Source organism: Carassius gibelio, chromosome A18 (assembly GCF_023724105.1).
Source record: "Carassius gibelio isolate Cgi1373 ecotype wild population from Czech Republic chromosome A18, carGib1.2-hapl.c, whole genome shotgun sequence".
In the NCBI taxonomy this organism is placed as follows: domain Eukaryota; kingdom Metazoa; phylum Chordata; class Actinopteri; order Cypriniformes; family Cyprinidae; genus Carassius; species Carassius gibelio.
Window position 1 is genome coordinate 20,117,368 of NC_068388.1, and position 13,290 is coordinate 20,130,657.

The 13,290-nt window shown below is 37.8% G+C and overlaps 1 protein-coding gene across 8 annotated transcripts in view; it reads right to left on the bottom strand.

Moving 5' to 3' along the window:
- Nucleotides 1–1,083: 1,083 nt before the first annotated feature.
- Nucleotides 1,084–13,290, bottom strand: part of LOC127934480 (vasodilator-stimulated phosphoprotein) — a 43,209-nt gene continuing 31,002 nt past the window's right edge. For 2 of the 8 annotated variants that reach the window (XM_052531905.1, XM_052531904.1), the window contains 12 exons: nt 12,930–13,110; nt 12,769–12,829; nt 11,468–11,610; nt 10,883–11,136; nt 10,424–10,563; nt 7,732–7,789; nt 7,139–7,166; nt 7,008–7,047; nt 6,755–6,811; nt 3,363–3,435; nt 2,259–2,316; nt 1,084–2,158 (listed from right to left, as the gene is read on the bottom strand). In XM_052531905.1, the coding sequence (XP_052387865.1) occupies nt 2,121–2,158; nt 2,259–2,316; nt 3,363–3,435; nt 6,755–6,811; nt 7,008–7,047; nt 7,139–7,166; nt 7,732–7,789; nt 10,424–10,563; nt 10,883–11,136; nt 11,468–11,610; nt 12,769–12,829; nt 12,930–13,110 (1,131 nt within the window). In that variant the 3' untranslated portion in view covers nt 1,084–2,120. The remainder of the gene's footprint in view (nt 2,159–2,258; nt 2,317–3,362; nt 3,436–6,754; nt 6,812–7,007; nt 7,048–7,138; nt 7,167–7,731; nt 7,790–10,423; nt 10,564–10,882; nt 11,137–11,467; nt 11,611–12,768; nt 12,830–12,929; nt 13,111–13,290) is intronic. The other 6 variants (XM_052531909.1, XM_052531908.1, XM_052531906.1 and 3 more) reach the window with 5 other exon arrangements.

The window sequence follows — 13,290 nt, forward strand, 5'->3', positions numbered from 1 at the left end:
TATGGTGTTAGTAATACCATTATCGTTCCATGGTACCACTCTAGTATTTTTGTAAGGGTTAAATAAATACATCACAACAGATATGTTAAACACCAAATATATGAAATAGAAGAGAATTCCTTTGTTTTTGTTTTTTCCTTCAAGTTACATCGTTAGGTATCACTCAGTTCAATTGATTCCTCGGTTCAGAACCAAAATAAAAGTTGTTGGGTCCCAATTCGCATATATACATGCATACTTATTTGTTTCAAACATAATTGCTTGAGAGGTGCTATATTTATTTTAAAAATTAAAAGAAAACATAATTAGGAAGAATCAATAAATTCTGAATGACTTACTGCCATTGTGTGAATAATATGTATGTAATCCATAAAAATAAATCATTTAATAATGAACATTATAAAATATAATATTCTCTAATTATGAGTACTTTGTTTTTGGAATCAGATTAGGTAATCCAGATTAAATTTATATCCTGTTTATTGAACTGGTCCAAAAAAGCAACTTCATCACAACTGGACTGTTTGTACTTATAACCTTTTTTTTATTAATTTTTTATGAGCGTGTTTATTTTCATCCAGTGGATATTGAAAAACACTGAAATCTGTTTCTAAAGAACAGATATTATCTGAAGAATTGTAACATTTGTGTAGTGTTATTGCACTCGGTTTGGTCTATTGTTGAGGTTATTCTAATCTTCTACTCTGAAATCAAATGTGTTTATCAGGATTGGCTTCTAAAAGCGGAGTGAGATAGTAATTGTTGACCATTTGCTTGGGTCCATTCATAACAGGAAACAATCGCTCATTATCCTTCTGCTGTTGCTCTCTCAGCCACAGCTAAACAAACATATATATAGTCAAAGAAATTGTTTCCTGGATTTCATAACAAGGCTGTTTTTATTATGCCCAGTATGTGTGGATGACAGTACATGTGTCTGTATTAACCACTAACAGTTAAATCAACAGAATAAAATCTAGTGAATAAACCAAATGTGTTTGTGGCAAGGCCATAAAAATATGCTTTTTCTTGTGAAATGTGGTTGTTAAAACAACAAGAAAAAAAAAAAGAGGCAGACACATGTGCAGTAGAAGAAGCAGCTGTATTTGACTATAAAGGCATCTAATCCAGTGTCTCTACGCAATTTTCTTCATATATTTCAGTGTAAAAAGCCTATATCCTATAGAAAAAAAATTAACAGAAAACAGAAAATAATCTCTGAAAACATTATAATCAAAATAAATCCCCATTCACCAATCATTTCAATTAAAATAGAAACATTATCTCAAGTTTTCTATCTTTTTCCCTCAAAACAAATATATATTTATATGTATATGTATTTTCCAAGGCAGTTTGGCATGGCCAAAAGACAAAAATGATCATGGCCATATTATTTCATATCTCAACACAAAGTTTAAAAACATCTCGAATGAGGGCTGAAGCTATTCACACCACACGATCAGGTGACCGCATACAAGATGGCACTGATAAACAGAGGGAAGTGCAGTCATACATCCATAAACACAAACATGCATCCACACAAATGAAACACAGCTCTGAGCTTCAAATTCAAATGAGAAATATGCTTTTGTCTTCCCTAAACCAGGTCTGATGTGAAAATTTCCCAGCATAAAGCGCAAGAGTGGGACCTGACCTGATGATCCGGACGATCCAAGGTGTGTGTGTGTGTGTGTGGAAGATAGTGTGTGTGACTGCAGGTCTTTTTCTCTAAGATCCATCTTGTTTTCGCCTCCTTATTGTCACATCATACCTCTGCAGGTCTGTATATGGCAATTACAGTCACTGGGATAGTTGATATGCTATATTCCCTGAATACAATAACTTTAGGCAAGTCTTGAGTTTATGATGAGGATTCTTGCACAGTGTTTTATAGGAATCAAGCATGAAGGTGACAATGTGTATGGTGTGTAAAACATTAAGTGGGAAACAAAATGTGAAAGAAAACATTGGCAGGTAAAGGTACAAGAAAGCTCATCTTTTGTTGAATGATAACGATTAAGGGTTAAGTCCCTGGGTGTGTGTGTGTGTGAGTGTGTGAGTGTGTGTGTATCCCTGGGTTCTCAGGACTGAGTGATCCCTTCTCATCAGTTTATGTGGGACTATGTGGAGCCTCGTTTCTGTAGCTCCTGAATAAAGGCTGTGAAAGGACACACAGCAATAAATTAATACAGAAATGAATCTTCATTTGAAACAACAGGGACAGGAAGGAAAACACAGGGAGAAAATTATGTTCTCACCTCCAATGATTTCATTCTTGACCTTCTGAAGCTCTTTTCTCACCTCCTCAAGCAGTTCCTAAACAATCAGATGGACAGTTATAAACCAATTCATGTTCACATGACAAAACCTCCATGTTGAGTAAAATCATGGTAATATCTACAGGGTTGTCACAAAACAAAAATGTAAAAGAAAAAATAAAATTCTAATGTCTCTAAAATAAATAATTTAATTGAGAAGCAGAAGCACAGGTGATCATATTATATATACCGTATTTTCCTGACTATAAGTCACACTTTTTTTCATAGTTTGGCTGGTCCTGCAACTTATAGTCAGGTGCGACCTATTTATCAAAATTAATTTGACATGAACCAAGAGAAATGAATCAAGAGAAAACATTACCGTCCACAGCCACGAGAGGGCGCTCTATGCTGCTCAGTGCTCCTGTAGTCTACACTGAAGACATAGGGTGTGCTCACACTAGGCACAGTTGCCATGAACCGGACCCGAGTACAATTGTCCCCCCTCCCCACTCCCCCTCTGGCCTGCACTCACATATAGGGTTTCAGCATTCGTGCCGGAGCACCCTTACGTCATTATGGTGCGACGGTTTCGGGATAAACAGGAAGAGTGGCGCTTTATGAACACAATGGAGTGCATCGCTCTGTTTTCTTTGTGGATAATTTTGTGTCGTTTGGTCCACAGCCCTCTCACAGCCTGTTGTTAAACAGATGTGTCGCCTTAGTGGCGCAAAATTTTTCTTCTAATCGAGCCGCGCCCGGGCACGATTCGGAGCACTCACACTAGCAAAACGAACCGCGCTTTGGTGGTCAAACGCACTCGGGCACGGTTCAAACTGGCTAGTGTGAGTACACCCATAGAGCGCCCTCTTGCGCCTGTAGATGGTAATGTTTTCTCTTGGTTCTTGGTTCTAAATAAATGCGACTTATAGTTCAGTGCGACTTATATATGTTTTTTTCCTCATCATGACGTATTTTTAGACTGATGCGACATATACTAAGGTGCGACTTATAGTCCAAAAAATACGGTACACATCCACACACAAAGCACTGGTAGTTCTGACCTGTAAGGTTAGCTATTAGTTTACTGACTTTGATTCTGACCTGTTTAATTCGTTCCATCTCTGACTCTCCGTCTCCACTTTCGGAGTCTGCTAATTGGCTACTGGGTTTCATCCTGTAAATACAGAAAGACTGTAATTATTAAACAGAAACAGGAAAAAAGAAAAGGGAAAAGGAGAACAAAAAGCGAAGGTGAAAGCAAAGCCCTGTATGCCATACCAAAATGCAATAAACTGGTCAAAAGATGTCCAAAATGATTTTTAGAGTTATTCACAGGAAAACCCAACATCAAAGTCTCATCCACTTCCATGGCTTCAACTGGAAAAATGTAATTGCAAAAAGGCTGTCGTGTGTGCGTATAATTTCTATATTTATGTATATACCTTACCTGAAAAAGTTTAAATTCCTCTTCCAATGGGCAAGAGCATGTATGCAAGGATGTACATATATTAATTATTATTTTTGGTGCTAATTCTAAGCAAAAAATTGCTATTCTATTTAGAAAGGTTAATATCTGAATTTGGTCAAAAAGTGAAGTTGTGGTTTAAAGTCATGGATGTGGAAACAGCTTTAATATGGGCTCTTACACAGATCTGGGAACAGAAGGAATATAGTTAGTAACAGAGCCCCCCTAATGGACGATAAGAGAATAGCAGCAGAATCAATCCAATAAATCCTAGCCTGAAGAAAACTGCAAGTACCCTCAAACAAAGCATGAAAAACTGTTGAAGAAAGCATGTAATACTATGACAGTGTTGCACAGATCTAAAGACACTACAGAAAGCCAAAGAGATTTCCAAAGCCCCACGAGATGAAGCCAAACAAGCTCAGAATCTCAGATCCACTCCAGTCATATGAGACATGTCAAGTCAAATCCAATCGACCGGAACCAGCTCTGTGTTTGTGTGTGTGTGGTATATTTATAATCTATTGTGCCAGCTGATGAGCTGCCCTCCATGGCACCATCACCAGGGCCTCAAAGGGAATGTGTTTTTTAAAAAACAGTGACGCTGCCAGTTCACTGCTGAGAAGTATTCAGCATTGAAGGCATTTTATTAATAAAAGTTGCAGGGCGGTGTTGACAAGTTCATGGATGACACTCATGGATGTTTCTGTATGCGTTCAGCAGGATCTCAGATTTCTATGCAAACCTAGCAAATCAGAACCAAGTATTCAGACAGACCATGGTAGCCTACAGACCAGGGATGTCAAAATCAATTCCTGGAAGGCCGGAGGCCAGCAGAGTTTAGATTAAACCCTAACTAAACACAACTGATCAAACTAATCAAGTCCTCCAGGCTTATCTGAAAACTAAATGTGTGTTGGAGCATAAATCAGTGCTTTTAAGAAAGGATGCAAATTGATCAAAAGTGACAATAATAAGACATTTCTATTTCAAATAAAAGCAGTTATTTTCACCTTTCTATTCAAAGAAGGTTGAACAAAAATATCAGTTTACACAAAAATATTAAGCAGCAAAGCAACATTTTAAAAATAGAATTAATAATGCTTCTAAAGCACCAAATCAGCATATCAGAATAATTCCTAAAGGATTATGTGGCACTCAAGACTGGAATAATGGCTGTTAAAAATTCAATTTCATTTTAAATTGTTGTTCATTATTATTATTATTATTGAAACAGAAAGTCATTATAATCATAAACATATTTCATAATACTTACTGTACCTATGATAAATGGAGACTTGTTGAGCTTAAAGGGATAGTTCACCCAAAAATCAAAATTATGTCATTAATAACTCACCCTCATGTCGATCCCAATCCAGTAAGACCTCCGTTTATCTTTGGAACACAGTTTAAGATATTTTAGATTAAGTCCGAGAGCTCTCAGTCCCTACATTGAAGCTGTGTGAACGGTATACTGTCCATGTCCAGAAAGGTAAGAAAAACATCATCAAAGTAGTCCTTGTGACATCAGAGGGTCAGTTTGAATATTTTGAAGCATCGAAAATACATTTTGATCCAAAAATAGCAAACACTATGACTTTATTTAGCATTGTCTTCTCTTCGGTGGCTGTTGTGAGAGAGTTCAAAACAAAGCAGTTTGTGATATCCGGTTCGAGAATGAATCATTCGATGTAACCAGATCTTTTTGAACCAGTTCACCAAATCGAACTGAATTTTAAACTGTTCATGTCTCCAATACGCATTAATCCACAAATTACTTAAGCTGTTCACTTTTTTAATGTGGCTGACACTCCCTCTGAGTTCAAACAAACCAATATCCCAGATTAATTCATGAACTCAAACAGTACACTGACTGAACTGCTGTGAAGAGACAACTGAAGATGAACACCGAGCCGATCCAGATAATTACTCGTTCACGAGTCAAGAACTGGTTGCATCGGTGTTTGGATCACCAATAGTTCTTTCAGACAAGTTCGATTCAATAAATCGGTTGAAGAAAATGGTTCACGGTTCTTTTGCGCTCGACGTAATGGCGTCATTGGCGATGATTGCCCTTGATTCAAGCCTTCGGTTTACCCGCGCTCATAACACTAGCAGAGATGCAGTTCAGAATCAATCACCAAAAGAATCAGTTCGGTTCAGATGCTCTGTGTGTCGGTCTGCTTCACACTGAATCACACATGCGCAGTATCATCAGCTCCTCGGTTCTGACAGAAACGGTTCTTGACTCGTGAACGAGTCAGTCTGTTGTTCGTTATCAGGCTCGGCTCGGTGTTCATCTTCAGTTCTCTCTTCACAGCAGTTCAGTCAGTGTACTGTTTGAGTAAATGAATTACTCCGGGATATTGGTTTGTTTGAACTCAGAGGGAGTGTCAGCCACATTCAAAAAGTAAACAGCTTAAGTAATTTGTGGATTAATACGTATTGGAGATGCGAACCGTTTTAAACGATTCAGTTCGATTTGGTGAACTGGTTCAAAAAGATCCAGTTACATCCAATGATTTGTTCGCCAACCGGATATCACAAACTGCTTTGTTTTGAACTCTCTCACAACAGACAGGGAAGAGAAGACAATGCTGAATAAAGTCGTAGTTTTTGCTATTTTTGGACCAAAATGTATTTTCGATGCTTCAAAATATTCAAACTGACCCTCTGATGTCACATGGACCACTTTGATGATGTTTTTACATTACACACAGTTTCATGGAGGGACTGAAAGCTCTCGGACTAAATCTAAAATATCTTAAACTGTTCCAAAGATAAACAGAGGTCTTACGGGTTTGGAACGACATGAGGGTGAGTCATTAATGACATAATTTAGATTTTTGGGTGAAGTATCCTTTTAAAGAGAGTTCAAAACTCTCTTGTAAAATCAGTGTATTGGATTGACTTGGGTGGTTTATACTTTATTGCATGTTTAGGTAAATGTATGTATGAAAGCAAAGGAACCAAGAACGCCATCAGTGTTAGTCCAAAACCAGTTGAGAGCATACTGTAGTAAAAGTACCTGGTAAGTGAGCTAGAGGAGAAGGGTGACTCCAGACCTCTGGGTGCGGAGTTAGTCCTGTTTGAGACATGTACTGTATATATACTTCACTTTAAATTTAAACTACAGGACCCTATAGACAGTCACACTCAACAGCTGGAGTTCTTTAAACATCAGACTTATGGTGATTCAGTGCTTGTACTTGATATAAACAAAGTTTCAGCAGTTCAGGATATAACTAAAAAGCATCCGGTGTCTGTAAATGAATGTTCACCTGGGCATTGTGGCAGATTTTTCCCATGGTCTCCTAAATTCTGTTAAAGAAAAAAATCACAGATAATGAGAAAACACTCAGTGAGTATCTAAATGTGACAAATCTCAATCACAAATGCATAGAGTTCTTACCACCTGGGCCTTGAGCGTCAGAATCATCCTGAAGATCATCATGCAAAGGAAAAGAAACCGAAACAGACAGAGAACAGAATGAGTGTTTCCTCAGCAGTCAGTAATAGTGTTTTTTTTTTTTTTTTTAATTTAAGTACTTACATTTACAGTAATAGAGGCTACAATCCATCTCAAGTCTATAGTAAACCTCTTTAGCATGCACTTTAAATGGTCGATTTACAGGATATACAGGAATTTTACTGGAAATACAGGAATTTTTGCAGAATTTTCCCCCCAAACAAATAACACCCTACAGCCAATTTCATTTCTGAATTCAATGTCTATTTTTAAGAACATTTTTGACTTTCCAAAAAAACTTGGTTGGTTCCAGTCACAATAATTCTGCGTAAGAGGATGAGCTACCAATGCTATACTAAAGTTAAGGTTACTGTTTAGGGCAGGGTTGGAATTTGCACTGACTGATATGACCAATGACATTTTTAGAATCGGCTGCACGGTTGTTTTTACACTTCACTGGTTTGGGGAAAAACACACACAAGTGCTTTGTCTGTGGAACTGACACAATCACCCATAATGACTGAAGATGTTCATACATTACTGGGCTCCTCTGCTTTGGGGGGTGCCTTCTCCCCTTTATCTGCTGCTTTTCTCCTGTGCCAACAGACACAATGACAACAGTCATTTACAGCACATTTTTACCATAGCCAAAGAGTTCAAGAAATATTATGGGTTATTTACTAGTTAAAGTCTAACAGAGCATGATGTCAGTTAAATATAATAAAACTTTCGACCCTCAGTTTGTAAAATAAAAGGAAAGCACATTTACAGTAATACATTCATTGCAAAGACGAATTACTAACGAAATAGTTCACACAAAAATGTACATTCTGTCTACAATTACTCACCCTCATGTCATTTCAAACCTGAGAATCAACTGAGAAACATTTCTTATATATAATTGTTTCCTTTATTAAAAAATATAAATAAATAAAAACTGGAACTAAATGATTTTCAGTTTTTAAAAATCCATTCTTCCACAAATTCTGAATTATTATTTAGTGGTGACACAACACTGCCACTGATTGTTGTGAAGCACACATCGCAATCATACTAAAAATAAATATTTTTTATTGACTCAAATGGAAGCCCGTTTTCTGCCACTGTATATACAGTATTGTTCAAAATAATAGCAGTACAATGTGACTAACCAGAATAATCAAGGTTTTTAGTATATTTTTTATTGCTACGTGGCAAACAAGTTACCAGTAGGTTCAGTAGATTCTCAGAAAACAAACAAGACCCAGCATTCATGATATGCACGCTCTTAAGGCTGTGCAATTGGGCAATTAGTTGAAAGGGGTGTGTTCAAAAAACATTTTTTTTTTTTCTGGGATTTAGCAATCCTGTGAATCACTAAACTAATATTTAGTTGTATGACCACAGTTTTTTAAAACTGCTTGACATCTGTGTGGCATGGAGTCAACCAACTTGTGGCACCTCTCAGCTGTTATTCCACTCCATGATTCTTTAACAACATTCCACAATTCATTCACATTTCTTGGTTTTGCTTCAGAAACAGCATTTTTGACATCACCCCACAAGTTCTCAATTGGATTAAGGTCTGGAGATTGGGCTGGCCACTCCATAACATTAATTTTGTTGGTTTGGAACCAAGACTTTGCCCGTTTACTAGTGTGTTTTGGGTCATTGTTTTGTTGAAACAACCATTTCAAGGGCATGTCCTCTTCAGCATAGGGCAACATGACCTCTTCAAGTATTTTAACATATGCAAACTGATCCATGATCCCTGGTATGCGATAAATAGGCCCAACACCATAGTTGGAGAAACATGCCCATATCATGATGCTTGCACCTCCATGCTTCACTGTCTTCACTGTGTACTGTGGCTTGAATTCAGAGTTTGGGGGTCGTCTCACAAACTGCCTGTGGCCCTTGGACCCAAAAAGAACAATTTTACTCTCATCAGTCCACAAAATGTTCCTCCATTTCTCTTTAGGCCAGTTGATGTGTTCTTTGGCAAATTGTAACCTCTTCTGCATATGCCTTTTTTTTAACAGAGGGACTTTGCGGGGGATTCTTGAAAATAGATTAGCTTCACACAGACGTCTTCTAACTGTCACAGTACTTACAGGTAACTCCAGAGTGTCTTTGATCATCCTGGAGGTGATCATTGGCTGAGCCTTTGCCATTCTGGTTATTCTTCTATCCATTTTGATGGTTGTCTTCCGTTTTCTTCCACGTCTCTCTGGTTTTGCTCTCCATTTTAAGGCATTGGAGATCATTTTAGCTGAACAGCCTATCATTTTTTGCACCTCTTTATAGGTTTTCCCCTCTCTAATCAACTTTTTAATCAAAGTACGCTGTTCTTCTGAACAATGTCTTGAACGACCCATTTTCCTCAGCTTTCAAATGCATGTTCAACAAGTGTTGGCTTCATCTTTAAATAGGGGCCACCTGATTCACACCTGTTTCTTCACAAAATTGATGACCTCAGTGATTGAATGCCACACTGCTATTTTTTTGAACACACCCCTTTCAACTAATTCAACTAATTGCCCAATTGCACAGCCTTAAGAGCGTGCATATCATGAATGCTGGGTCTCATTTGTTTTCTGAGAATCTACTGAACCTACTGGTAACTTGTTTGCCACGTAGCAATAAAAAAAATACGAAAAACCTTGATTATTCTGGTTAGTCACATTGTACTGCTATTATTTTGAACAATACTGTATCAGGATTGTGAGAAAGAAACTCAAGATGTTCAAGTTATGAAGTCAGAATTCAGACTTTTTTCTCACAATTGCGAGTTTATATCTTGCAATTCAGATTTTCTGTTTTCTCAGAATTGCAAGTTTTTATCTTGCAATTCTGACTTTATAACTCGCAATTAAGAGTTTATATCACACAATTCTGACTTAATAACTTGCAACTGTGTGCTGTAAAGTCAGATATGAACTCGCAATTCTGAGAATTTTTTTTTTAATTGCGAAGTTATTTGACAAAAAAAAGGATGAATCGTGAGATAAAAAGTCGCAATTACCTTGTTTTATGTTTTATTTAGTGGCGGAAACAGGCTTCCAGAGCATGAAGAGTGCAGCCCAATTCAAATAACTCTTATAAGTTTGTGGAAGAAATTAGATACTATACTTCTCCCACAAAAGCATCAAGAAAACAGCAAAGCAACCAGAAATAAAAGGAATCTGAATTGAAGATACATTAGTGTACACATTAGCTTTATGGTTTTGAATCTTATTTTCTACCGACCTTCGTGCTAGAATTGCACTCATCTCTCCCATCAGGCCTCCTCCTCCGCTGGGCAAAGACACACTGCTGCGGCTGCTGTCTGCTTTAGGAGTTGGCGCCACAGCAGGGCCACCTCCACCTCCACCACTACCAACATCATCCTGCAGGAGGAAGCACTGAGTCAAAAACAGCAGCCAGGAATGAACGGATGCAGTTTTTAAAAATTGTCTTTATTTTACAAGTTTTAGAGTTCATTCTCTGCATTCTACAACATGAAATATTAATTTGATCATATTTCTTAATTATAACATTTCTGGTTTTTCGATTGTGCATGACACCTGTACATCAGGAAACGTTATTCCACATTTAAAAATCGATTAACTCGCTCTGCCTCTAAAAAAGCATTTCGATTTCAGGTGTCAGCAAGACTGTAAATAAAGTTACCAGGAAGTGTCTCATTATTTTGACTCATTGTCTCACCTTGGGTACTCTGCGGAGTTTGGCACCTGCCAGGGCAGCGGCGAGACCCCCGCCACCTAGTCCTCCTTCTCCCCCACCTCCACCTCCTCCGGAGGTGGGCAGAGGAGGAGCCGGTGGAGGTGGAGCTCCTCCTCCTGAGGGAGGAGGTCCAGGTGGAGGTGGAGGTCCAGACGGAGGGGGCCCAGGGGGAGGTGGAGGTCCAGGGGGAGCCGGAGGGCCTCCAGGGGCCAAAGGTGGTGCTGGAGGAATGACTACTATAGAACAACAGCACAATTATGCTATTAAAATAGTTATCTCACGAATAAATAGGCAAATTATCGATTTGATTAATAATTTAGTATTTCATTTAGTAATAAGTAGATAAAAAAACAAATGTGCATATTCAAATAACTGCATTGCTCACAAAGCTCAACCATAGTGTTATATTATTAAATCATACTTAATTTAAATTGTTTATCAACATACTTTTATAACTACAGCAAAGTAGTTTTACACATTATTTATTCTCTAATAAGTTCTAAGCAATGATCTCATAATCCAAATACACAAAGTCTTGTCCGTTGAGGTAAAACACTTTCTGCTGACCTGGAGCTGCCTGCCGTTCTCTTTCTTGTCTTTCTCTTTCCAGTCGCTCTCTTTCTTGTATTTCTCTTTCCAGTCGCTCTCTTTCAAGTCGGTCTCTTTCTTGTCTGTCTCGCTCTAGCTGCTCCGACCTCAGCATTTCCAATCTGCAGAAAAAAAAAAACCATGAAACCATTGCAATTATTTTGACATATTGCAATTTGAAATTAGATTTTTGAGTTGATAAAGGTAATAGTTAAAGCTTCGGTAGGTAACTTTTGACACTCTAGCGGTTAATAAACAGAACTGCTTGCGCCTTGCGGAAGAACATCGTAGCCGGAGCTACTTCTCTCTGTTTATGTCTATGAAGAATCACAAAGGTACTGGGTTACTCCGCCGCGGTATCCCCGAAGCAATCTAAAATAGTCTGAATATAAACGCTTATTATAGGTGCACCCTAGTGATTCAGGACAAGCTAAAAACACGGTTTGGAAAATGGATTCATGGTGTACTCGCTTATTATATACATTTTTCTACATTTTGAACACACACAAAGTTACGGACCGCAGCTCTGATTGGTTGTTTCTTAACGGGAGCGGTCTGTAACTGCAAATGGCAATAGGACGCACTGGGAGGAGCCAGAGGAGATTGATTTTTTCACAGATTATCTGTTTCATATTCTACTGTCAGGACATGTAACAAATATGTAAAAAATATATTTTTACAAAAGTTACCTACCGCAGCTTTAAATCATACAAAATTAAAATAATTGTACAATTAAATTAAAATTTTACTGAAACAGTAAAATAAATTAAATATTTAGTTTAACTGTGTCATGTGACCAACATGTGACCAACCAACATCAAAGAATCACAAACATGCAAATGTGTTCTTAGATTTTTGAGGGTGGACTTAAAAAGTAACTTAAAAGTGGTACTTCAGGTATATAAGTTCATAAAATAAAATTTCAAAAGGACAAAAATACAAAAAAATTGAAGATTTTAAGTTCGAAAATACACTAGTGTTTGATTTTTTTAGCCTGCAGTTTTGCAGGGAGAAAGAAGAGGAGAGAAAGGCAGGAAAGAAGAGGATCTACTGTAAGTGTCAGAAGGCCTGACCCGGACTTCTGCCCCATAACTTCAGGGTCTCACTGAAAGCTAAATACTTGAGTGTTAATACCAAAAACCCCTTGAGAGTGTGTGCTTAAATGAGGTCAAAGGGAGACTATGACTTCAGGCAATTCACTTGATGCCTCAGGAAGTGAACAAAAACTTCACATAGAAGCATTACAACATAAACCACTAGAAATAATCCCAAGTTTGTACCTTTTCTGTTGTTCCAGCTCTTCTGGGGTTGGTCCATTGGACACAGGTCGTGTGGGGTAACCTAAGACAATGCAGTTGTAAAAGATTACATTGATGTTTTTCATTATTCATTAAAACATATGGCTCCGTCACAATGGTGTGAAAATGTGCATGTGCATTACCTCCATCAGGCATGGAGTTGAGGACGTTAAGCGCATGTGTCATGCCATTGGCGAACAGCACTGCATCTTCCTTGGTGCCAAAATTCAGGCCCCACACCTGCCGAACGTCCCGCCACTGATGGAAGTTCGGCGTGGCCTGATTATATTTTAATCCCTTTACAATTGGACAGTTTATCACAACCTGTACAGAAGACACAAATGTCCAAATGTAAATTAAGTTGTACAACACACAAGTATACAGCTTCTCTTTTATGCAACAGATCATTTTAGAAGTTCAATTTTCTTTGCGACACTCATTTTAGTGTCCAGATCTATTTTTATTATACATTTTTATGTAATTCATATAGACTAATATTTAAAT